The sequence below is a fragment of the Chionomys nivalis genome, chromosome 3 (assembly GCF_950005125.1).
Source record: "Chionomys nivalis chromosome 3, mChiNiv1.1, whole genome shotgun sequence".
In the NCBI taxonomy this organism is placed as follows: Eukaryota; Metazoa; Chordata; class Mammalia; order Rodentia; family Cricetidae; genus Chionomys; species Chionomys nivalis.
The window spans coordinates 112,718,819-112,745,675 of NC_080088.1; the positions used below are offsets into that span (position 1 = coordinate 112,718,819).

Sequence of the window (26,857 nt, forward strand, 5' to 3'; positions counted from 1 at the left end):
TCCTTCCCTCCCTCTCTCTCTCTCTTCAAATCCCACCCTCTCAGAGAAAATGCAAGAAAGAAAAGGTACCAAAAACACAGTTCCACATTCTTGATGGTTAGGGCAGCTCCTCCCTAAAGTTGCCAGCAGTCTAAGGTCCCGCCCAAACATTCCAGCTTTTGACCAGACTTGGGCACAAACCTAGCTTGTGACACACTTTATCACCTCTCACCTACAGGCTATATAAGCTTCCTGCTTTAGTTCTGGCATGTAACTTCTGCCTTGATTTCTGGAGTTGCTTTGCTCAAATAAACCTGTTCTTTTACTTTTTCAGTTCGGCTTGATCTGGCTTTCTGCGTGGGTGAAGAAACCTTTATCGGGATATGGAAAACCTATTAACTATTAGTTTTGGCTAACACACAAGGAAAAACAATCTCAAACAGAGAACTGTGGCCCAAGGCTCATAGCTCCACACACACCTTACCCTTAAATCTCTTTCAGGTCTTGGCCTCTGGTCACACTTTGAACAATTTAAACAAAGACAGTAGACTCCAAGTCAGGCCACTTTAGCAGATGTGAGACTTACACAGCAAAGATATTGTCAGGGTTACTTAAGTACACCAAGAAGTGTTGTTCTTGGGCTGGAGAGACGGCTCAGCGGTTAAGAACATTGCCTGCTCTTCCAAATGTCCTGAGTTCTTTTAGCCGGGCGGTGGTGGAGCACGCCTTTAATCCCAGCACTCAGGAGGCAGAGGCAGGTGGATCTCTGTGAGTTTGAGACCAGCCTGGTCTACAAGAGCTAGTTCCAGGACAGGAACCAAAACCACAGAGAAACCCTGTCTCGAAAAACAAAAACAAAACAAAAACAAAACAAAAAAAAAAAAACAAAAAAAAACAAAAAAACCAAATGTCCTGAGTTCAATTCCCAGCAACCACATGGTAGCTCACAGCCATCTGTAATGAGGTCTGGTGCCCTCTTCTTGCCTGCAGGCATACACACAGAAAGAATATTGTATACATAATAAATAATAAATATTAAAGAAAAGAAGTGTTGTTCTTTTCAAATAGTTATTACCCAGGGTCATCTTGCCTGCAGGAACTATGCTTCTCCAGTTAAAGACTTAATGACAATAATAACCTTGCACTGGCCCTCTGAGCTGCCTATTGGAAGCCTGTTCTTTGATATAAAAGGGCCTAATGGGCTGGCTGTAAATCAAGGCTATCTCCTTTTGTTATAGAAATAGTACTTAATCAGAGGTCAATCTTGGTAAATAAACATTAGCAGAAACTTTCTCAAGTTCAGTGAGAGAACTCAAAAGAATGGAGTGGAGAAGACGTGAAGACACTGGATGTCCTTTTCTATACATACACACTCTCCCAATAGTACAGACACACACATGAAAACATGAGCATGCACGCACACACCACACACACACTCACACATGCCATAAGTGTTTGTGCACACACAAACTTAGACACATGCATGCACACTTATGCAAACACACACACCACACACATAGGCAAACACACATCCAAAAGTGGGAAGAGGATGAGGAGGAAAATAAACTGGATGAAGAAGAAGAGAAACAGGCAAGCCAGTATGGTGATTTATGCCTGTAATCCCAGCACTTGAGAAGTTGAGGCAGGAGGATTGCTGTGAGTGCAAAAAATTACCTGGGATAAATACTGAATTTCATTCTAACCTGTGTTGGAGTGAGAAAATATAAAGAATAGGTAATTTCACTTAAGGCCAGTAGAGGGAGCCAGGATATCATGAAACAGATTCCTGAATGGACTCGGGCACAATAAACCATCTTTCATGTTCTTATAAGGAAAAGGAGAGGAATCTGATCAGGCTTGGGGGTAAAATTGATTAATTTTAAAAAATTAAAAACTTGGCTGTGTGGCGGTGATGCACACCTTTAATCCCAGCACTTGGGAGGCAGTGCCAGACAGATCTCTGAGTTCAAGGCCAGCCTGGTCTACACAGGGACAGCCAGGAGAAACCCTATTTTGAAAAAAAAAAAAATAATAAAGTTAAAAATCTAAAAAAAAAAATATTCTAAAAGCCTGAAAGGCAGTGTCATATTGTTTACTATTAACATTATTGTAGTTAATCTTTTTCTTGTGTTTTCTTGTTGCTGCTGTTGTTCGTTTATTTGAAACAGGGTTTCTTGGACTCAAGAGAGATTCTCCTGACTCTGCCTCAGAGTGCTGAGATTAAAGACATGTGACACCCCTCCCACCCCCAGCAATGTTTACATTTTCGACATCAAAGAGAAGTAATACAAGTCTATTATTCTACTTTGTCTTTTCTAAGGAGACTCAGAAATCAAACCCATCATCTCCATTCTGAAGCAGGCAAAGTGCCTATTTAATTACTATCACTTGGGGAAGGAGAGCAGGAGAGTCTCCTGCTCAGATCTGCATTTGGACTTTCAGTCCTTCAAATTAAACAGAGTGTAGGCTAACATTTCTCTGGATCTTATAAGAAGAGTAAAACTTTTTATTTATTTATTTTTATTTTATGTGCATTGGTGTTTCGCCCGCATCCATGTCTATATCACTTTGAGCTGGATCAACAGACAATTGTGAGCTGACATTTAGGTGCCAGGAACTGAACCTGGGTCCCCTGAAAGAGCAGCCAGGTCCTAACCACTGAGCCATTTCTACAGCCCCAGTAAAGTGGTTTTTTTTTTTTGTTTTTTTTTTTTTTTTTTTTTTTTTGGTTTTTCGAGACAGGGTTTCTCTGTGGCTTTGGAGCCTGTCCTGGAACTAGCTCTTGTAGACCAGGCTGGTCTCGAACTCACAGAGATCCACCTGCCTCTGCCTCCCAAGTGCTGGGATTAAAGGCATGCGCCACCATCGCCCGGCTCCCAGTAAAGCTTTTTAAATGGCTCTTAAAAAGGCCCATTAAGATGCTAGACTAAGGAGATGAGGGATGGATGACCTATTACCCATATCTTCCCCCACACCCAATACAGTATGTGCAAACAGCAAATTCCAGAATCTTGGTTTTCTTTATCTTTTGCTGGTTTTGTTTTTGAGGCAGGGTCTCCTGTCACTTAGGCTGACCTTAAGATCACTATAACGGTGAGCATGACCCTGAACTATTTACTCCTCCTGCCTCTACCTCCACAATGTTGGCTACATACAGGACCCATAAAACCCAGTTCATAACCCTGATATTCAGTCAGAACTAAAAGATTTGAAATGTCATGTTGGTGGCACAGACCTGAAATCCTCACCCCTGAAAGTTGAGACAGGAGGACTGCCACACCTTTGAGGCTAGTCTGAGTCTCACAGTAAGTTCTATGTCAGCAAGGTAATGAGGTCCTATCGAATAAATCTTGATATTCTTACTAGCTTATTTACAAGATGAATGTACCTAAAATTGATTCTTAGTAGAAATAAATAAATAAATAAATGGTCAAGGTTATTACAGGGAATAGTTTCCAATTAAGAATAAATTTATTCTTAAATTTTTGTTAGTTATTTCAATAATCTGAGTATGTTTTCAATATTGAAAAAATTATTTGTAATCCTTGATAGTTAAACAATTGGAAGGATATTAAACAATTGGATCACCCAATGATCATGTTACCTAACCCCTCACAGGTAGAGGGCATAAAGTCCTTATATTCACAATCACTGGAGAAATTAGAAATGTCACACACACAGGGTTATCTTCTCAATAGAGGCAATGAATACCTGATTTCCACCCTGAAGGCTGGATCTGGATGTAGTTCATAGTTTGGTGACCCCTGCTGACTGTAGGGCCAGGTCACATCTGAATCCCCCCAGACTATTATGTTTATCCCAGACTCTTCTTAGACCTTTCTTTATCTTGAGCATTGTTTCAAGTCAATAAAACCAATCTATATGGGAGATGTCGTTTATACTTTATAACAACTTAGGTAACATCTATGTTATCTGTAGGACCAGGTCCCTCCCAACTCCCAGTCTTTCTCCTAGACCCTTATCTTGAGCATTGTTGTGGTAGTTTGAACATAACTGGTCTCCATAATCTCATAAGGAATGGCACTCTAAGGAGGTGTGGATTTGTTGGAATGGGTATGCCCTTGTTAGAGGAAGTCTGTCACTGTGAGGGTGGGCTGTGGGTTTCCTATGCTCAGGATACTGCCCAGTGTCTCAGTTGACTTCCTGTTGCCCACAAGATGTAGGGCTCTCAGTTACTAGCACGATGTCTGCCTGCACGCTGTCACATACCACCATGGTGATAACGGACTGAACCTCTGAAACTGTGAGCAAAATCAACCAAATTAAATGCATTCCTTTATAAAAATTGCCACGGTCAAAAGGAGAGATGGCTCAGCAGTTGAAAGCATTGGCTACTCTTCAAGAGAACTGAGGTTCAATTCCCAGTACACACATGGCAACTCAGAAGTATCTCTAATACCAGGATCCAACACCCTCACATAGACATACATGCAGGCAAAACATTAACAAAATAAAATAAAAACAGATAAATAAAAAAAAAAGAGTTGCCATGGTCATGGTGCTTCTTCACAACAATAAAAATGCTAAGTTTCTGAGTCAGAGAACCTGTCTTTGAAGGAAGAGGTCATATGGACTTTGTAAAAGAATTTTAGTGTAAATATGCCTTAAGCTTAGTTGAACACATAGGATTGAGTTAATTATCATTAGAAAACTCTTTTTCAAGATGGTGTCATGCTTAAACACGGCTAAACTGCCTGAGATGAGGCTGTAGATGTTTGAAGCAGCACCTCTTACTGAGGCATACTGAATAGGAGGATTACCTTCTTGTCTGTCTAGGAGCAGCACTCTGCTGGCCCTGCGATTTGCAGAGACCTGCACACAAACTATTCTAAATTGTAGGGCTTAGAGTTAGGAGAAGTAAGCCCAAGGGGTCAGACAGGTGCTAGAACAAGCAAAGATCATTAACTCTTCAGCTTTTGTCTAACGTCACTGCTACCCTAAGAATCTATCATTTCTCCTCTTGTAAGTAAGAAAACTATGACTCAGAGATTTTAGAATGACTAGAAAGTGCATGGCTACTTGTCATCATGAAGGTTTTTTTTTTTAAAAAAAAAAAAAAAAAACTTAATTTCTGCTGTTTTGAGATGGGGCTTCTCCATGTAGCCATAGCTGTCCTGGACCTTACTCTGTAGACCAGGGTAGCCTCGACCTCAGAGATCTGCTTGCCTCTGTCTCTCGAGGCTATGTAGCTGAAGACTCTAAACCTTAACTCTAACCAACAAACATCATGTCATTTGCAACCCAAACTGACATCTCTACAGTATGTGACAGGCATGCTCTTTGAGGAAATAGAAACTGGACATTTCAGTCCAGTATACCCAAGAATAAAGACACGCTGGAAGGCATTTCTGATGTTATCACTGTTCCCTGCTCTTGTTTCTAACAGCAGCTGTTTCTGCCAAACAGAAGTCTGAGCAGAGCAGCACTCTGAGGCCCTTTGGGAAAAGACACAGAATTTGTTCCTGACTCCAGCTTGAACAAGCAAGCAGCTATCTAGTGAGAACCCTTCAGTATTACAGACCATGAAACAGTAGACGCTGCAGGTAAGGACAAGGACTCACTCATATGTGACTTTGGCACGATAAAACCTGTTTACTGATTGGAGGCTGACAAAAGAAATAACCCTTTAAAAACCCCAAATATTCTATTAAGCAAAAACAAAGATTATTCCTGATGGCTTGGTTATCTGAGAGACTTTGCTTCCTAGTAAGATCTGGAATGGAAGCCCAGCTCTGAGTAAATGTCAACTTCTTCTATTCCAGCTCGGGTGAAGTGGCCTCGAGTACTCCAGCTTGGCCAAGCACGTACCCTCACAGCTCTGAGCTCCATTACAGCCTTCCACTAGGGGAGTCAAGTTCAGGAACAGCAGTCACATGATTGAGCTATGCAAACACAAGATGAACAAGTCTATTTATTTTTCTTTTTTCTTTCCTCTTATTCATTTTTTATAAAAAGAAAACAAACTATCTTTTTTCATTATACATACCAATCCAAGTTCCCACTCCCTCTCCTCTTCCCATTTCCTCCACATACCCTCCCGCCCCACCCCCATCGAATCATAAAGAGGGTAAGGCACATTGCTTTGTGGAAGGCCCAAGGCCCTCCCTACTATATCTAGGCTGAGCAAGGTTTCCATCCAAAGAGAATAGGTTCTCGAAAAGCCAGTACATGCAGTAGGGATAAATCCTGGTGTTGCTGCCAGTGGCCCCTCAGTCTGTCCCAGCCATGTAACTGACAACCACATTCAGAAGGACCAGTTTGGTCCTATGCTTGTTCCTTCCCAGTTTGGCTGGTGTTGATGAGCTCCCACTAGCTCAGGCAAACTGGTCTTGACCTCTTTGCTCATATTTTCACTCCTCCTACTCTTCAATTGGACTTTGGGAGCTTAGCCCAGTGCTCTGATGCAGGTCTCAACCCTTGTTCATCCAGGCAGAGAAGGAAAATCAAGGAAGAAACTTCTTGAAGCTTCAGCAGCCTAGCCCAAGAACAACATTCATTGGCTGATAATGAAGCCGGTCTAAGAACACACAGAAATGCGTCCACAATAATAATGGGTTTCTAATAGGGCTAAGTTTAGTATTTATTTTTTAGAGATTTACTTTTATTTTATGTGTATGTGTGTTTTTTGCCTTCACTCTGCATGCACCACATTTGTGCTTGATCCCTGAGAAGCCAAAACAGAGTATCAGATCCCCTGGAGCAGGAGTTATAGGTTGAGAGCCACCCTGTGTTGAGAATGGAACCTGGTCCTCTGCAAGAATAAATGCTCTCCCCACTGAGCTGTCTCTCCAGCACTTTTTTTTAAGGGTTTATTTATTCATTATGCATACATCGTCCGGCCCAGAAGAGGGCTCCAGGTCTTATTACCGGTGGCTGTGAGCCACCATGTAGTTGCTGGGAATTGAACTCAGGACCTCTGAAAGAGCAGCCAGTGCTCTTAACCTCTGAGCCATCTCTCCAGCCCAAGAACCACTATCTTTGAGGTTATATTTTTACCAAGTTTCTCTTTATCTTTTCTTTTCTTTTTTCGAGACAGGGTTTCTCTGTGGTTTTGGAGCCTGTCCTGGAACTAGCTCTGTAGACCAGGCAGGGTCTCGAACTCACAGAGATCCGCCTGCCTCTGCCTCTACTTCCCGAGTGCTGGGATTAAAGGCGTGTGCCACCACCGAGTAGCAAGTTTCTCTTTTTCAAATGACATTTATCTTATAAATAATAATTTTTTTTCCTTTTTGGCTTTTTGAGACAGGTTTCTCTATGCAATGGCCCTGGCTGTCCTGAAACTCACTTTGTAGACCAGGCTGGCCTCAAATTCATAGAAATCCACCTGCCTCTGCCTTTCTAGTGCTGGGATTAAAGACATGCGCCACTTATATCACCTCCAAGGGATTTTATTTTATTTTTATTTGTGTGGGTTTTTTTTTTTTCGAGACATGGTTTCTCTGTAGCTTTGGAGCCTATTCTAGAACTCTCTCTGCAGACCAGGCTGGTCTCAATCGGACAGAAATCCTCCTGCCTCTGCCTCCCTAGTGCTGGGATTAAAGGTGTATGCCACCATTGCCTGGAGGGATTTTATTGTTATTCATCTGCAAAATTATAAAGTCTAGGAACCATCAAGTTCTTTGGCATGTCACATAACTTTCCTAGAAAAGCAGCACTTTCACACAGTGGAAATTGAGTGTACATTTGGCAGGCAGATCTCTGGGAGTCGGATGTCAGCCTGGCCTACAAAGCAAGTTCTAGGATAGCCAGAGCTGATACACAGAGAAAACCTGTTTTGAAAAAAAATAACAAGCAAACAAACAAATGGCTCCCATAGGCCAACAGGGAGTGGTACGATTAGGAGGTATGGCCTTGTTGGTGGAAGTGTGTCACTGAGGATGGGCTTTGAGGTTTCAAATGCTCAAGTCTTTAATACCAGCATTTGGTAAGCAGAGGCAGGTGGATCTGAGTTCCAGGGAGGTTTGGTCTACAGAGGAAGTTCAAGGATGGCCAGAGCAACACAGAGAAACCATTTTGAAAAAAAAAAAAAAAAACAGTCAAAAAATGCTCAAGCCAGGCCCAGTATCTCTCTCTTCCTGCTGCCTATGAATTTGGATGTAGAACTCTCAGCTACTTCTCCATCACCATGTCTGCCTGCACACCACCATGTCCTGCCATGCTGATAATGGACTGAACCTCTAAACTGTAAGCTACCCCAATTGAACACTTTCTTTTAGAGGTGTTCTTGTTGTCTCATCACAGCAACAGAACACTAAGACAATGGGCAAGGATGGAAGGAGGAAGGAAAGGAAGAAATTCAGGTAAATGTCAACATTATATCTCCCTGGCATTATGAGAACAAGCTGTCTTCGAATCACGTTGCTGCTGCAACCATGTTCTTTTAAGAAACCCATCAAGGTAGAAAAGACCCAACTCCTGAATATGGTTCTCTGACTTCTACATATGTAACTGCATATGCACATGAGAGCATGTGCACACACACACATGCACACACACACAGAACATGATCTAGAAATATTATAAAAAATGAAGACCAGAAGGTGGATTGTGGATGGAAGTCAGAGATGGAGAAGTGAACTGTCCAGAAGTTAGTCTCTCAACCTACATGGTCTCATCAAGTGTGTGCCTTGATGTAATAGGTAATGTTGTTAACTTGTTGGATGTAGAATCATATAGGAGCTGGTGAGGTGTACTTATCTGAGTGGGGAAGACTCATCCTGCATGTGTGTGTCACTGTCCCATGGGCAGGGATGGAAGAAGGAGGGGGAGGGAGAAAGCCAGTATTGAGTAGCAGCATTGTCCCGCCCTGACATGGTGTCATCTAGATCATGTTCCTGTTGCCATCACATTCTGCATAAATGTATAGAGCCAATGTTGCACATCAGGACTGTTTATCATGAGCTAGTGTGGGTCACGACACAATTATAACTTACAGCAATGGATAATTCGGATGTCAACCCACCTGAGAAATTACTCTCAGATGGAGGAACTCTGCCTGGTAAAGCCAGCAGGGCCACTGACTCAGAAAACTGTGGCTTTCATCTGTAATTTTGCTTTTGCAATAACAGCTGTGATATCTCCCCATTACCATGCATTTTCATATAATATGTACATGTAGACCTAGGACAGAGAGGGCCTGAGGAAACAGGCTCCACCAGGAGCAGAAGAAATAAGCAAATCCAGTCCCAGGAACCAACCCAGTCCCAGAACACTGGCAGATCAGGACTGAGGCAGCGACTAGATTCAGAGTCAGTGATCTCCACCAGAACAGGTCCAACTCCAAGCCAAGGACTTCTGCAGGAGGAGATCCAGACCAAGATTTACAGAAACAGATCAAAACCAGTTTCCTAGGCCAAAGTAGGCCAGAGACAGCAAACTCCAAGGGAGCAGAGCAAGTACTGAGCTATCTCTGGAACAGGAATAACCAATGGGGTAGCTAGAACTGTGACTCTGACTGTACCATGAGGCACAACCATCTGAGCTTTGGAATCACTGGCACCTAAAAGATTATTCAATAGAATCTCAGACAGCCCCAACCACACCTATTAGAGGGAAATATGAGTAGGAAAGGTAAGACCACATGCTACACCACAAAGAGCAACCAGTAAAAACCTAAAGACCCTACAACAGCAAGACCTGAACAACCAAATATGGATGAACCAGAAAAAAATGAGCTAAGAAATAACTTCAAGAGAATGTTTAAAATTCTTAAAGATGAAATGAGAAATTCCCTCAATAAAAATAAAAATAAATAAGTAAAAAGAAATTGAGGAAAAGACAAACAAAAAATTGGAAGATATTAGCAAATTACTTAAAGAAAACCAAGAAAAAGAAATCAAACATATAAAAGAAACTATCCAGGATTTGAAAACTGAAATAGAAACAATAAAGAAAACACAAGCCAAAGGAATTACAGAAACAGAAATCATGAAAAAAAGATCAGGAACGACAAACACAAGCATGAACAGCAGAATACAAGAAATGGAAGAGAGAATCTCAAGTGCTGAAGATACAATAGAGGAAATAGACTCATCACTTAAAGAAAACATTAAATCTAACAAAAGCTGAACCCACAACATCCATGAAATATGGGACACCATGAAAAGGCCAAATCTTAGAATAATAGGTATAGAAGAAGTTCAACTCAAAGGCACAGAAAATTTATTTATCAAAATCATAGAAGAAAACTTTCCCTACCTAAAGAAAGATATGTCTGTGAAGATACAAGAAACTTACAAAACATCAAATAGACTAGCTGCAAAAAAAAGTCCTCTCACCACATAATCATGAAAACACTAAACATACAGAGTAAAGAAAGAATATTAAGAACTGCAAAGGAAAAAGGCCAAGTAACATATAGAGGTAGACTTATCAGAATTACACCTGACTTCTGAGTGGAGACAATGAAAGCTAAAAGGTCATAGTCAAGCATTTTACAGACATTAAGAGACCAAAGATGCCAGCCCAGACTACTATACCCAGCAAAACTGTCAATCACCATAGAAGGACAAAACAAGAGATTCCATGACAAATCTAGATTTCACTAATACGTAGGAACAAACACAGACCTACACAAAATACTAGATGGAAAATTCCAACCCAAGGAAGACGGCTACACCAACAAAAACACAGACAGTTGATGATCTCATTACAGCAAATCCCGAAGAAGAAAAAAATGCACAAGTTAACATCATCAATGTTGAAAGCCAAATTAACAGGAGATAGCAATCACTGGTCATTAATATCCCTTAATGTAAATGGACTCAACTCACCACAGGCTAACAGATTGGATACAAAAACAGAATCCATCCTGCTTCTGCATACAAGAAATGCATCTCAACCTCAAAGACAGACATCGTCTCAGAGTAAAAAGTTGGGAAAAAATATACCAATCAAATGGACCCAAGAAACAAGCTGGTGTAGCTATCCTAATATCTAACAAAATAGACTTCAAGCTAAAATCAGTCAAAAGAGACAAAGAAGGTCATTTCATATTAGTCACAGGAAAAATCCATCAAAAGGAAATTTCAATACTGAACATCTATGCCCCAAATACAAGGGCACCCTCATATGTCAAAGAAACACTTCTAAAGCTTAAATCATACACTAAACCCCACACACTAATAGTGGGAGACTTCAACACTCCCCTCTCACCACTGGACAGGTCAATCAGACAAAAAATGAACAGAAAAATAAGAGAACTAACAGATGTCATGACTCAAATGGACTTAACAAACATCTATAGAATATTCCATCCAAACAGAAAAGAATATACCTTCTTCTCAGCACCTCATGGAACTGTCTCAAAAATTGACCACACACTCTGTAACAAAACAAACCTCAACAAATACAAAAAACCTGGAATAACCCAATGTACCTTATCAGATCACCATGCTTTAAAACTAGAAGTCAACAGCAATACCAATTCCAGAAAACCCACAAACACATGGAAATTAAACAATGCTCACCTGAATCATCAATGGGTCAAGGAAGAAACAAAGGGGGAAATTAAAGACTTACTAAAATTCAATGAAAATGACCACACAACATACCCAAATTTATGGGACACAATGAAAGCAGTGTTAAGAGGCAAGTTCAAATCACTAAATGCCTACATAAAGAAGCTGGAAAATCACATACTAGTGATTTAACAGAACATTTGAAAACTTTAGAACAAAAAGAAGCAAACTCACCTAAGAGAACTAGATGGCAGGAAATAATCAAATTGAGAGCTGAAATAAACAAAATAGAAACAAAGAAAACAACACATAGAATCAATGAGACAAAAAGCTGGTTCTTCGAGAAAATCAACAAAACAGACAAACCTTTATCCAAACTAACCAAAAGGCAGAAAGAGAATATCTAAACTAACAAAATCAGAAATGAAAAGGGGGATATAACAACAGACACAGAGGAAATACAGAGGATCATCAGGTCATATTTTGAAAACCTGTCCTCCACAAAATTGGAAAATGTAAAGGAAATGGACAACTTTCTGGATAAATATCACTTACCAAAATTAAATCAAGACCAGATAAGCAAATTAAACAGACCTATAACTGGTGAAGAAATAGAAACAGTCATCAAAAGTCTCCCAACCAAAAAAAGCCCAGGACCAGATGGTTTCAGCTCAGAATTCTACAATATTTCCAAAGAAAAACTAATACCAATACTCCTCAAATTATTTCAGACAATAGAAACAGAAGGAACATGGCCAAACTCTTTTTATGAGGCTACAATTACACTGATACCCAAATCACACAAAAACATTACTAAGAAAGAGAATTACAGACCAATCTCACTCATAAACATTGATGCTAAAATACTGGCAAATCCAAGAACTCATCAGAACCATCATCCACTATTATCAAGTAGGCTTCATCCCACAGATGCTGGGATGGTTCAACATACGAAAATCTGTCAACGTAATCCACCATGTAAACAAGCTGAAAAATAAAAACCACATGATCATCTCATTAGATGCCGAAAAAGCTTTTGACAAAATACAATATCCCTTCATGATAAAGGTCTTGGAGAGAGCAGGGATACAAGGAACATATCTAAACATAATTAAGGCAATATACAGCAAGCCAACAGCCAACATCAAACTAAATGGAGAGAAACTCCCAGCGATTCCACTGAAATCAGGAACAAGACAAGGTTGTCCACTCTTTCCATATCTATTCAATATAGTTCTTGAAATCCTAGCCAGAGGAATAAGACACCAAAGAGAGATCAAGGGGATACAAATCAGAAAAGAAAAAGGCAAACTCTCACTGTTTGCTGATAATATGATAGTTTACATAAGTGATCCCAAAAATTCTACCAAGGAAATTCCACAACTCATAAACACTTTCAGCAATGTAGCAGGATACAAGCTTAACTCAAAAAAATCAGTAGCCCTCCTGTACACAAATGATAAAAATGCTGAGGAAGCTGGGGTGTGGTGGCGCATGCCTTTAATCCCAGCAATTTTGGAGGGGGAAGGCAGAGGCAGGTGGATCTCTGTGAGTTCATGGCCAGCCTGGTCTATAAGAGCTAGTTCCAGGACAGGCTCCAAAGCTACTGAGAAACCCTGTCTCAAAAAAACCAAAAGGGGGGGGGGGCTGGGGAAGAAATCAGAGAATCAACATCCTTCACAATAGCCACAAATAACATAAAATATCTCAGAGTAACTCTAACCAAACAAGTAGAAGACTTGTATGACAAGAACTTTAAATATGGGCTGGAGAGATGGCTCAGTGGTTAAGAGCATTGCCTGCTCTCCCAAAGGTCCTGAGTTCAATTGCCAGCAACCACATGGTGGCTCACAACCATCTGTAAAGAGGTCTGGCGCCCTCTTCTGGCCTTCAGGCATACACACAGACAGAATATTGTATACATAATAAATAAATAAATAAATAAATATTAAAAAAAAAGAACTTTAAATATTTGAAGAAAGAAATTAAAGAAGACACCAGTAGTTGGAAAGATCTCCCATGCCCTTGGGTAGGCAGAATTAACATAGTAAAAATGGCAATCTTATCAAAAGCAATCTACAGATTCAATGCAATACCCATCAAAATCCCAGCAAAATTCTTCAAAGACCTCAAAAGAACGGCACTCAACTTCATATGAAAAAGAAAAAAACCCAGGATAGCCAAAACAATCCTGTACAATAAAAGAACTTCTGGAGGCATCACAATCCCTGACTTCAAATTCTACTACAGAGCCACAATTCATAAATTAATACAATTAATAAATGGGACTCCTGCCGGGCGGTGGTGGCGCACGCCTTTAATCCCAGCACTCGGGAGGCAGAGGCAGGAGGATCTCTGTGAGTTCGAGACCAGCCTGGTCTACAAGAGCTAGTTCCAGGACAGGCTCCAAAACCACAGAGAAACCTTGTCTCGAAAAAAAACCAAAAAAATAAATAAATAAATAAATAAATAAATAAATAAATAAATAAATGGGACTCCTGAAACTGAAAAGCTTCTATAAAGAAAAGGATACAGTCAACAAGACAAAACAACAGCCTACAGAACGGGAAAATATCTTCACTAACCCCACATCAGACAGAGGTCTGATCTCCAAAATATACAAAGAACTCAAGAAATTGGTCACAGAGAACTCTCAACAGAGGAATCTAAAATGGCTGAAAGACACTTAAAGAAATGTTCAACATCCTTAGTTATCAGAGAAATGCAAATTAAAACAAATCTGAGATTCTATCTTACACCTATAAGAATGGCCAAGATCAAAAACACTGATGACAACTTATGCTGGAGAGGTTGTGGAGAAAAGGGAACACTTTTGCATTGCTGGTGGGAATGCAAGGTGGTACAACCCCTTTGGATGTCAGTGTGGAGATTTCTCAGAAAATTAGGAACCAACCTTCCTCAAAACCCAGTAATACCATTTTTGGGTATATATCCAAAGGATGCTCAATCGTGCCACAAGGACATGTGCTCAACCATGTTCATAGCAGCTTTGTCTGTCATAGCCAGAACCTGGAAACAACCTAAATGCCCCTTGATCGAAGAATGGATAAAGAAAATGTGGTACATTTACACAATGGAATACTACTACACAGTAGAAAAAAATAACAACATCTTGAATTTTGCAGGAAACTGGATGGAGCTAGAAAACATTATTTTCAGCCGGGCGGTGGTGGCGCACGCCTTTAATCCCAGCACTCGGGAGGCAGAGGCAGGCGGATCTCTGTGAGTTCGAGGCCAGCCTGGTCTACAAGAGGTAGTTCCAGGACAGGCACCAAAGCTACAGAGAAACCCTGTCTCAAAAAAAAAAAAAAAAAAGAAAAAGAAAACATTATTTTGAGTGAAATAACCCAGACACAGAAAGACATTTATCACATGTACTCTCTCATGGGTAGTTTTAAAACATGAAGCAAAGAAAGCTAGCTTACAAACCACAGTCCAAGAGAACTTGGACAACAATGCGGACACTAAGAGAGACTTACATAGGTATAATCTACATGGGAAACACAAAGTAGAAAAAGACAAGATCTCCCTAGTAAATTGGGAGCATGGGGACCTTGAGGGAGGGTTTAAGTGGGGAGGGGAGAGGAAGGAAGTGAGTAAAGAAAAAATGTAGAGCTCAATAAATATCAATAAAAAATGTATAAAAAGAATTTTAAGAAAATGGTTGACAGACAAACCTCTATGGGTTAAGCAATGACCTTTAACAATAGAGAAAATGCAGGCTTTAAAATAGCTGGTGGAGGAGCAACAAGATGCTCAGCATATTAAAGAATCAACTAGGAGGCTGGAGAGATGGCTCAGAGGGTAAGAGCACTGGCTGCTCTTCCAGAGGTCCTAAGTTCAATTCCCAGCAACCACATGGTGGCTCACAACCATCTGTAATGAGACCTGCTGCCCTCCTTGCCAGCAGTAGATTGTATGCTTAATAAATAAATCTTTTTTCTTTTTAAAAAAAAGAATCAACTATTCCTTGGAATAATCCTGTATTTGGTATTAAAAAGAAATCTGGAAAATGGAGAATGGTAACAGATCTAAGAGCTGTTAATAAGGTGATTCAGTCAATGGGCTCTCTACAGTCTGGCATTCCTTTGCCTTCTCTGTTGCTGAAAAGATGGCCCTTATATTAATTGATTTAAAAGACTGCTTCTTCACTATACCTTTACAAGAAAAAAACAAAAATTTGCCTTCACAGTGCCTACTTGTAATAATTCTCAGCCTGCTAAATGATATCAATGAGAGATTCTCCCACAGGGAATGTTAAATAGCCCCACCCTGTGCCAATATTTTGTAAGTCAGTCATTTGAAATGATACGTAAGCATTTTCCTGAATCTATAGTTTACCATTACATGAATGCCATTTTGATATCTGATTCAAATGTAAATACTACAGAGAGAATGCTTGAAGAAGTAAAGAAAATTTTGCCTTGCTGGGGATTACAAATTGCTCTTGAAAAATACAAAGAAGAGATTCTATTCAATATGTAGAGTATAAAATAGGTTTACAAAAAATTAGACCCTGAAAGGTGAAAATTAGGAGAGATTGACTGCAGACTCTTAATGACTTCCAAACATTGCTAAGGGACATTTCCCAGCTACAGTGCACTATTGGGATAGATCCTGATGACCTGATTAATTTAAACAACACCTTAGATGGTGACAATGACTTAAAGAGACCCAGAGAATTATCAGCTGAAGTTCAGAGAGAGAACTGACTTTGATTGAAGAGAAATTACAGAAGGCACATGTGGATCATGTGAAACCGAATCTTAACTGCATTCTGGTCATATTACCCTCCAAACATTCTCCTATATGAATTTTAATGCAGAAGAAAGATACTATCTGAGAAGGGTCCTTTTACCACATAAACCAAGTGAAACTTATAAACGTATGTGGAAAATGTCTCTGAGTTAAATATAAAAGGAAAATTGAGACTTTGCCAATTAGCAGGAATAGACCTAGCAGAAATTATAGTACCTTTTACTAGTGATAGTGATGAAATTGACAAATTATGGAAAGAAAGTGAACGCTGGCAGAGAGCTTCTAGTAACTTTTTGGGAGACACTGACAACAACTATCCCAAAAGCGAGAGAATTTGACTTTTTTTTTTTTTTTTGATTTTCGAGACAGGGTTTCTCCGCAGCTTTTGGTTCCTGTCCTGGAACTAGCTCTTGTAGACCAGGCTGGCCTCAAACTCACAGAGATCCGCCTGCCTCTGCCTCCCGAGTGCTGGGATTAAAGGCGTGCGCCACCACCGCCCGGCTGAGAATTTGACTTATTAAGAGAACTAATTGGACCCTTTCTCACATTTTACAGGACACACCAATAACTGGAGCCCCTACATTCTATACTAAAGCAAATAAACCAGGAAAGGTAGGTTACAAATCATAAAATTTAAGTAAAGTGGAAAAAGCACCTTATGATTCTGTTCAAAAGGCAGAATTATATGCTATTCTATTCTCATGGTACTAAGGGATTTTAAAGAATCTCTCAACATAGTTACTGATTTGCAATATGAAGAAAGAGTTGTTTAGCATATTGATACAGAATTGACTTCATTATTCATTCAGGTACAAGATATAATCATATCCGATCCCATACGGGTCTGCCAGGTCCTCTAGCACAAGGTAATGCAGAAATTAATCAATTATTGATTGGAAATGTGCGGAAAGCCTCAGAATTTCATAAAAACATCATGTCAATAGCAAAGGTTTTTTTTAAAAAAGACTTCTCCATCACATGGCAACATGACAAGGAAATTATAACGAAATGTCCTATTTGTTCTTTATACAATCAAACACCACAACCTGCAGGAATTAACCCAAAGGGTACTCAGAGAAATAAAATCTGACAGATGGATGCATTCCATTTTGTAGAATTTGGAAAACAAAAATATGTACACTACAACATTGATATCAATTTAGATTTTCAATGGGCAACTGCTTTGAGTTTGGAAAAGGCTAATTCAGTAATCACATATTTGCTAGAAGTTATGGTCATCATGAATATACCTGTACAAATAAAGACAGACAATGCTCCAGCATATGTCTTTAAGAAAATGAAACAGTTTTTTGCTTATTATAATATAAAGCATATTACATCTATAACACACAATACTACAGAGTAGGCAGTTTTAGAAAGACCAAATCAAACTCTAAAGGATATGTCAAACAGAAAGGGATGATGAAGACCCCAGAAATAGATTGCACAATACTTTGTTACCTTTAAATTTTCTAACTGCTAATGAGAAAGGAACAACAGCTGCAGAGACATTGGATAGTAGAAAAAACTACGGAATTAAATCATCCAATATACTTGAAAGATGTACTGACCTCAAAATGGAAACCAGGACATGTATATGTTGGCAAAGGGGTTTTACTTTAGTTTCTATAAGAGAAAAAAGTTATGGATACCACCAAACATAAACATTTGATTTGAACAAGAGACACTGTTTAAATAGAAGAGATGATAGTTCATCAAACATCTTGGCCTTTTAATCTGTACTATCCTATAAAACTAACAAATGGTTTTCATTTTATCAGATATAACTTGCTGAAAGAGAATCTCTCCAAAGTTAGGGTTGGGGAAGGGTTCTGTTTTCTGTCTTTTTTTTTTTTTAAGATTTCTTTATTAAATATGTATATACACACCCACCAGAAGAGGACATCAGATCCCATTACAGATAGTTATGAGCCACCATGTGGTTGCTGGGGATTGAACTTAGGACCTCTGGAAGAACAGTCAGTGGTTTTAATCTCTGAGTCATCTCTCTAGCCCCTGTTTACTGTCTTTTCAAGAGAATAAAGGTATCCAGCTATGGAATCTGAAGACTACTGGACAAACCAGACATCTGAAGAAAAGGAACAAATCATCGAGAAAAAAAAATGTTTCAAGAAAAAAAGTTGGTCTATTGGTATATCACATTTCCAACAGGATAAAACTTTGTAAATCTTCCCAAATGTTTGTTTCTGCTGTTCTCTACAGACATGTAATACAAATGGTCTTTTATAGTCCCAGTCTAGTTAAAGATTAAAGCTGACTTTGGAGTTGGATTGTGGCTCTCTCCTTCTCTAAAACCAAGTATGCTTAATAAAGTGAAATCCAAAATCTCCATCTCATATCAGAAGAGCCACCTGATATGGGACAGAAGAAAAGCAAAATTTTAAGGACTATTTTATTGCTACTAATCTCATAATCCTTTGGTTTTATATTGACTCTTTAACACCTTTTCTTAAGGTATAAGATTATATATACATATATATTTGTTATGACATTAATGGTCATATAGAATACGACCTAATTCTAGAAAAAGATTTCATCTACCTTTCTGTACATGATTATTTCGGGTTTCAGTCTCTATCAGTTTTCTGCATTGAACCATGAGCATGCCTAACTGTGACCTTTGACTCCTCTAGGAGTATGTTAACACCACTAAGCTGAAAAACAGCACCTAAAGATCAGTTTTTGGAATACAAACTGGTCAGAACAATTTCAAGGTGGCTAGCTAAGATGATCGAGATTAATAGACTACTCTAGCCAGGACTAGGCAAGCCCTGCACTTTCGCATTATGCAGAGAGTGGAGAACAAATAATAAAGCTACCTCTCTTAGAATTTTACAATTAACCAAAAATTTTCAGGATCCCTTAAAGATGCTGTCACCCCCAGACAGCAGGAAGTAAATTTAAGAATATGGCATCCACATTCCCAAGAGGTGGGGTGGGTGGTTTTTGGTCATTCATTGGGATATGAATATTTGTCACTGTTTAGGGGGATTGGTTACCAGTTGTTATTGTTATTATTGTTTATGATCAGGAGGAAATTTGAACAAAGGAGATTAGATGCAGAGTTCTTGTTTTGAAAAGAAAAACAAGATACAGATATGATAGAATAAAAGGGTAGAATCTACTTTGAAAAGAAAAAATGGGTAATATAGATAAGATAAAAAGATGGATTTTTTTTTCTTTTTTGAGACAGGGTTTCTCTGTGGTTTTGGAGTTTGTTTGTTTTTTAAAATATTTATTTATTTATTTAGAATACAATATTCTGTCTGTGTGTATGCCTGCAGGCCAGAAGAGGGCACCAGACCCCATTACAGATGGTTGTGAGCCACCATGTGGTTGCTGGGAGTTGAACTCAGGACCTTTGGAAGAGGAGGCAATGCTCTTAACCTCTAAGTCATCTCTCCAGCCTAAAAAAGATGGATTATTGAATCTACTTTTAGAAAGCAACTACTAGTTTTAAATGTTTTATATTGGATTGAACTTGATATACTGTATACTAATTTTGTATATTGATAGAAATTTGAGATTAATTTTGTTAAAACAGACTACACATACGTTTCTCATTCAAGGTATTATACCTATACAGCTCATTCAACAATGTAATGCAATTTTCTAGTCATTGGATGTTATTATTACCAACTATTTAGGATAATAAGAAATGCAGGTTAGTAATTAGTCACCAGTTACAATCAAACTTGTAGTCATATTAAGTATGCTTTCAATGTCAAACAAAGATTTATATTAAATAGACAGGTCATCTTCAAACACTTCACAGATCTACAGAATATGGCATTTAAGATATTTTAATAACATTGATTATTTTTTCTTTTTTTAAGATAATGAGACATGTCTGATCCTGGCAGCACCAATCTACTTCAGAGAAGATGATAGACATCGAAGAAACACCACATGGAATTTACTTTCTTTGTGGCAAAAGTAAGCCACTGGGCAAGAAAAATATCCTTTCCTCAACTGCTGACAGTATACTGTCCTAATGGGACAAGCAGGACACAAAAGAAGAGTGAATGACAACCCTTGCTCAGACAAGCTGGTCCTTCAAAAACCCTGTTTCATAGAAAAGTCTTTTAGATATTCTAGGCCTATAGGCCAAAGATGGATGCCCCAACATTGCAGAGGAACACTGGGTGACTGTTCAGGCAGCCAGATGTTTCTGTCATTTCTCACATTTTTTAGAAGTCACTTGCTTACACTTCTTGCTTACTCATTTAATATTATTTCCTTCTTGGGTCTCTGAGGGAGTTGAAGACTAGATAGTTATAGTTTTAATTGTTTACGAATCTCAGAAAAGAAATTCACTAAAGAAATATAAAGTATATAAAATTGAGAGATATCAAAAGATAATTTTGGACGATAATGCAAGTTATGATACAAAGTAAATTAGGTACAAGATTTTGGACTCACCAAGATAGGATAGATATTGAGTATTTTCTCTAAATTTGTCAAATGCAATTGTTAATGTATTTATTGCTTGTATATATTGTATACAATTATTGTACCTACTGTATATAGTTTTTCTGATATTAGTTATAGCCTTTTTATTTTAGAGAAAAAGTGGAAATATAGAGACATTTTATTTATGTTTTATAAATAAAGCTTTCTTGAAGAGCAAAACGTAAAACTAAGGCACTAGAGGACAGGCAATGGTGGTACACAGATTTAATCCACAAGATTTGAGAGACAGAGGCAGATGGATCTCTGTGATTTCAAAGCTACCCTGAGCTACACAAGATCAATGCAGAAACAGATCCAGGTGGTGGTGGCTCACACCTTTAGTACTAGGGAGTCACATGCCTTTAATTCCAGCACTAGAGAGGAATATAAGGCAGGATGAGGCAGAAACTTTTCAGTTAGAGGGTTTCTCAGAGGTAGGAACTATCTACCTCTCTTTGGTTTGGCTGTTTTGCTTTTTCTGATCTTTGGGTTGAACCCCAATCATCTTTCTCTGGGTTTTTATTATTTGTGCTACATATCAAAGTGTAACAGTGGATGATGTGTCTGTATTTCCATAATGGATCATCTCTGAGCTGAATGGTACTTATCTGAATCCACCATCCTTGCACAGTGTTGTTGGAGTCTAAGAATGCTCACCTCCTCGACTGTCTGTAGGTTATAGCAGATGCTGTCCTTGTGGGGTGTTGAAGTTCCATAGAGAAGTGCTTTTATAAGCCAGCAAATTCCCAGGAGCAGGTCAGAAAAGCTCAGATATAAGAGTGGTTTTATCTGTCAAAAATCACAAAATCTTAATTCAGTAAGTGATGTAGCTAGGAAAAAAATATAAGTTACCTTTATATTTTATGCTTTGAGTTGAAAATTGGTGTCATTCTGCCAGGGCCTCTGCAACTGTTTGACTATTGATAATGTAAAGAAAGATTCCCGACAGGAAGGGATCTCTAACCAGATCTTCAAAGTCCTGGAGTAAGAGAGCTTGTGAAGAGCTCAGCACTCTCACTCAGAGGAACACTCCTTCCTCAGCCACAGGGGCCAAAGCTAGAATGGGGAGATGAAAGATTTACAGAAGAACTGTAGCAAAAGCACTAGGGATGCACAGCCGACATATTCTAAAGTTAGATAATGATGTCATGAGCTACATGTTTACACATGTAGTTGAGGACTTAAAAGTGAGAGAAATCCAGTATGATCGATATGGTTTCTTCTGCCTTCTGACTATACTGATGAAGTCTCCATATTTTCTTGGTTTTGTACGTATCTGTGTGAGTGTGGCATGTATTACATGTGCTCTGTGCATGGACATGAAGACAGAGGAGGGCTGCTCTACCACTCTCCATGTTCCTCTGAGACAGGGTTTTCCACTGAATCTATGAGAGACTGATAACCAGCAACTCCAGTGGTCCTCGTCTCCACCTACACAGCACTGTGCACAGCCATGCACATGGCCAAGCACACCCTTTACCTGAGTGCTAGGATCTGAACTCAGGGCTTCATTCTTGCATGTGCTCTTATTCACTGAGCCCCTGACTGCTTATGTTTTGGTATCTTTGTGCCTCCATGGTCCCAATTAGTTTTTTTTTTTCCACTCTCTATTATTTAGTTAATTTTTGAGACAGGATCTTACTCTGTAGACCAGGCTGGCTTCCACCTGCCTCTGCCTCCTGAGTGCAGGGATTAAAGGCATGCACCACCACACCCAGTTCTTTTCTGATTATTCTACAGAAGAAATATGTTTATTGAGATACAGCAGAGAAAATCTAAGAAATATGTAGTAATCGTGGATGTAAGATACTATAAAATAGGCCGGATGGTGGTGGTGCACGCCTTTAATCCCAGCACTAGGGAGGCAGAGGCAGGCGGATCTCTGGGAGTTCGAGGCCAGCCTGGTCTACAAGATCTAGTTCCGGGACGGGCACCAAAGCTACAGAGAAACCCTGTCTCAAAAAACCAAAAAAAAAAAAAAAACAAAAAAAAAAACCATAAAATGGCAGTTCTCTCTAAATGGATGTATAAATTAAATGCATCTTATTCTCTACTGATTTCCCCGTGGAACTTAACAAGCTGACTTACAATCTGAAACATGTATTAACCACGTGAGGCAGAACAGGCTGGTGATCACCGTGCTCAGCAGACAGAGGCAGAGAACCAAGAATCTGAAGCTACCTGGACTACAGCAAGACTACCTGGGATTCATAACAAGATTATCAAAGAAATATTTAGGGTTTAAAGCACCGAGAGAATATACCTAGACTATAAAAAATATTGTATTTGCTCACTTCGGAGAGACTTGGTCTTCTGAAAAGCCTGGCTCTGCTATTTGGTGTGTAACTTAATCTTGGGCCTCTGCAGTTTCCTCAAGTGTGAACTGTGCCAAACCACAATCTTGATGGTTTTCCAGATCCAACAGCTCTCCAGCATAGACATTAAACCACACTGTGGCTAATTCTGAGCCATTCAGTCTGATTACAGCAATAATTTCTCCCTGTCCTTTAAAGTCTTTATTGAGCTGGCAAGTAGACCACTCTTGCTAACACTTCATGAGTGCAAGTGGGGGGAGGGGAGAGGCACCAGAGTACATGTTGGCATGTATGTGTCTTATTCTGAGATGGAGTCTCACTGTGTCCAGCAGGAAGGTCTTAAACTTGAACATTTTGGTGTGATTATTAATTTTTTTTTTTTTTTTTGGTTTTTCGAGACAGGGTTTCTCTGTAGCTTTGGTGCCTGTTCCGGAACTAGCTTTTGTAGACCAGGCTGGCCTCGAACTCCCAGAGATCCGCCTGCTTCTGCCTCCCGAGTGCTGGGATTAAAGGCGTGCACCACCACCACCTGGCTTGGTGTGATTATTTTTATAAAGGATGTATTTTCTTTTTTCAAAATGAAGATATAATTGCTTAGGAATAGTATGGGACCAGCAAACAAGTATGTTTCAAGCAAACAAGACTTGGAACTGCCTCTTGGCCACTCCAGTGTTCTCACAAGTCATGATCAGAAAGCTCACCTAATCTGGCCGTGGTGGTGCACACCTTTAACCCCAGCACTGGGGAGGCAGAGGCAGGTGGCTCTGAGTTTGAGAACAGCCTGGTTTATAGAGTGAGCTCCAGGACATGTAGGGCTATATAGAGAGACCTTATCTTGAGAAAAAAAAATAAGAAAAGAAAAAAAAATCATAGAAAAGGAAAAGAAAAAGAAAGAAAGCTGCTCACCTGGAGGGAGGGCCTTACCACACTTAGCATCAAGACAGGCCCCAGGCTTCAGACAGCAGCTTCCTTAACCTTAACAATTCACAGTACAAAGAGGGTCACACTTAATAGCTAACCTCTAGAAACTGAAGGTACAGCTTGCAGTCCTGCCCAGAGGACTGCCCATCTATTATAATTAGGGACGTATTAGTAAATCACAGAATTCTCCCACTGTGCATAGTTGGTGCTTTCCTGGCACTTACTTTAGAGGCTAAATCACCAGCAGTTCAAACTTAATGGAAAGACACTCTCACCTCTGCAGACATCTGTGGGTTCTGGAACACAGCATAAGTGATAAGCGAACTTGAACCTATAACACTGAGAGACACAGACAATTGGCTATTACAATACAGTGATAAGACTCTGGTTTTATTATTTATTTGCATAACTGATTTAAAATATACCACACATATTTTTAAATTTAGAGTATTTCATGAATTTTCATGCTCTCCTTGTCTAGATGCATGCCAATCTTTTCATTATCATTCCAATTTCTCTCACTATGTAGCCTCTGATGCCCTGAACCCACTCTGTACACCAAGTTGGCCTCAAATTCACAGTGATCCTCCTGCCTCAGTCCCCTAAGTGCTGGGATTAGATGCGAGCAGCCATGTTCACTTTCCTCGCAGCATTGAACACATGCAGTGCTGAGGTGATTGAGTGCTGATGCTGGTCCGCACCAGTCCTGCTGACAGGCTGCCCACTCATTTCAGATGAGTGCCTCCCTCCTTCTTGTTACTCCAATTCTTGCTTCCCCTGGGAATCGGAGTAGGTGTGGTGACCCAGCAAAGGAGGGCGGCCAGAGGTCAATGTCAGTGTCTTCCTCTATCACTCTCCACCTTATTTTTTGAGACATGCTCTTTCACTGAACCTGGAGCTCCCAGATTCTGCTAGACCAGCTAGCCAGCAGCCCCCCAAAGAGCTTCTGTCTCTGTCTCTCACGTCTGAGACAACAGGCAGGTAACAACACAGCTGGCTTTTCATGAGAGTGCTGGGGATTCCAACTCAGCTTCTCATGCTTAGGAAGCAAGAACTTTATCTACTAAGCCATCTTCCTAGCCCCTGGACCTTTTACTAGTGAGAAAATATCAACATAGAAAAGAATTTCTAACTAAAAAGTCAAATGTAACCCTCAGGAGCTAGACATAGAAAGCTGCACAGCTCTCTAGTCTGCCAATGCAACTTCAAGTCATGTGATATGAGACTCAAAAACATACCTCAGAGTAGCTGTGACAAACTGTGTCCACTGTACTGCAGGAAAAAACTAAACAGGAGAGAGGAGAGAGGAGAGAGGAGAGAGGAGAGAGGAGAGAGAGAGAGAGAGAGAGAGAGAGAGAGAGAGAGAGAGAGAGGTCAATATCCTACATTTAATGTTCAACCTGACTTCCGTTCCGGTGTTTATTAACCATCTCTCTTCAGCACAGACCCTCAAATCCACTCCAGGTCTGGGAATGAGTGAAATCTGAGCAGACCTGTGGGAAGGCAGGACCTTGTTGCTCCCAACCCAACTCCTTAAACAGTAAAATTTTAAAGGAAACAGAGCAATGAACGGGAAGTGACTGACTGCGAGAGCAAAGTTGAGAAAACTACAAGAAGAAGATGACAGAGAGAGAGGAAAGGCTAAGGTCTAAGGGAGGACAAACAGATGGCAGGAAGAGAATGCTAACTGAAGCTGACTGACAAAGTTAAAGAGAGACAAGGAGGAAATGACGAGGGAAAAGGTGATTAGTATGGAGAGAGCCACTGTGAATAAGACATGGAACAGACTGGAAGAAAGGAGCAGAAGCGAGGGAGGACGGCCAGTTTTGACCTTACAGGGTCCCATCTGCCGTCCAGACGGCCAGTCTCCAGTGGAAGGTCCATAAGGACTTCAGTCCCAGCAACTCTCCAGTCCAGGCCCTTCTCAGCCAGGCTCCTAACAAGTAGCTCCACCCCTGTCTCAGCTGGGCTCCACCCCATCTAATCCTGCCCTGAATCTTAAGGGCAGGAGGTGGAAGGGCCAAGGAGAAGGACAAAAACAGAAAAAGCAGGTGACAGAAGAAACCAGGTTGTAAGAAACATTAGAAATTTTAAGAAGGAGCAAGAAGCAGGAGCAATACAAAGCAGAGAGAGTATATTTCATAGTAAAAAGATAAAATTTCAAAAAAGAAATAGAATAGGAAAAAAGAAAAAGGAAAAATGGAGTAAAACAGAGGCCTGTTAAAACTTACCCATTTAGGGACAGAATGACGAAAAAGGTGGCACACTTGATTAACAAAGTTTTAGTAATAGTGAAAATCAAGAAGAGAATAGTTTTTTTTTTTTTTCTTGGAGACAGGGTTTCTCTATATAGTCCTGGCTGTCACTGAACTTACTCTGAAGAGTAGGCTGGCCTCGAACTCACAGAGATCCTCCTGCCTGTGCCTCTTGAGTGCTGGGATTAAAGGCGTGTGCCACTTCCACCACCACTGTCCAGTGAGAGAAGACATTATATTTGTTATATTCAATATTAACATATTAAATACTATTTTATATCATGCCATTTACTTAGCATGTGTAATCAATTTTGTATAAATCAATGTGTTATAGGAAACACAAAGATAAAAAAGAATCAAGATAGAGCTTTCCAGAAGCTTATAACACAGGGGGAAATGTTTGAGCTCCAGGAAACAGTCTGAATAGGGCAACGACGTATAGGACAGCACATGGACAATATTTGGGAGGATTCTGACAGAGCCTGGGAGAGAGAAATCACAAGAATGCTCACTACTTTAACTATACTTTCATGTGTTCAGCAAACACCTCTTGTGTCTAAGGGCTGGGACTGGGCCTAACGCCTGCCAAATGTCACACAAGCATGCTGACCACTGAGCTACATCCTAGCTCTTGCATACTGTAACAAACACTTGC

General features: G+C 39.8%; 1 protein-coding gene across 3 annotated transcripts in view; it reads right to left on the reverse strand.

Moving 5' to 3' along the window:
- Positions 1-25,859, reverse strand: part of Tmem116 (transmembrane protein 116) — a 72,193-nt gene extending 46,334 nt beyond the window's left edge. For all 3 annotated transcript variants that reach the window (XM_057764984.1, XM_057764985.1, XM_057764983.1), the window contains exons 1-4: positions 25,784-25,859; positions 25,186-25,232; positions 24,223-24,286; positions 21,369-21,500 (exon numbers count right to left, since the gene is read on the reverse strand). In XM_057764984.1, the coding sequence (XP_057620967.1) occupies positions 21,369-21,500; positions 24,223-24,286; positions 25,186-25,232; positions 25,784-25,831 (291 nt within the window). In that variant the 5' untranslated portion in view covers positions 25,832-25,859. The remainder of the gene's footprint in view (positions 1-21,368; positions 21,501-24,222; positions 24,287-25,185; positions 25,233-25,783) is intronic.
- Between the last annotated feature and the right edge of the window lie 998 nt (positions 25,860-26,857).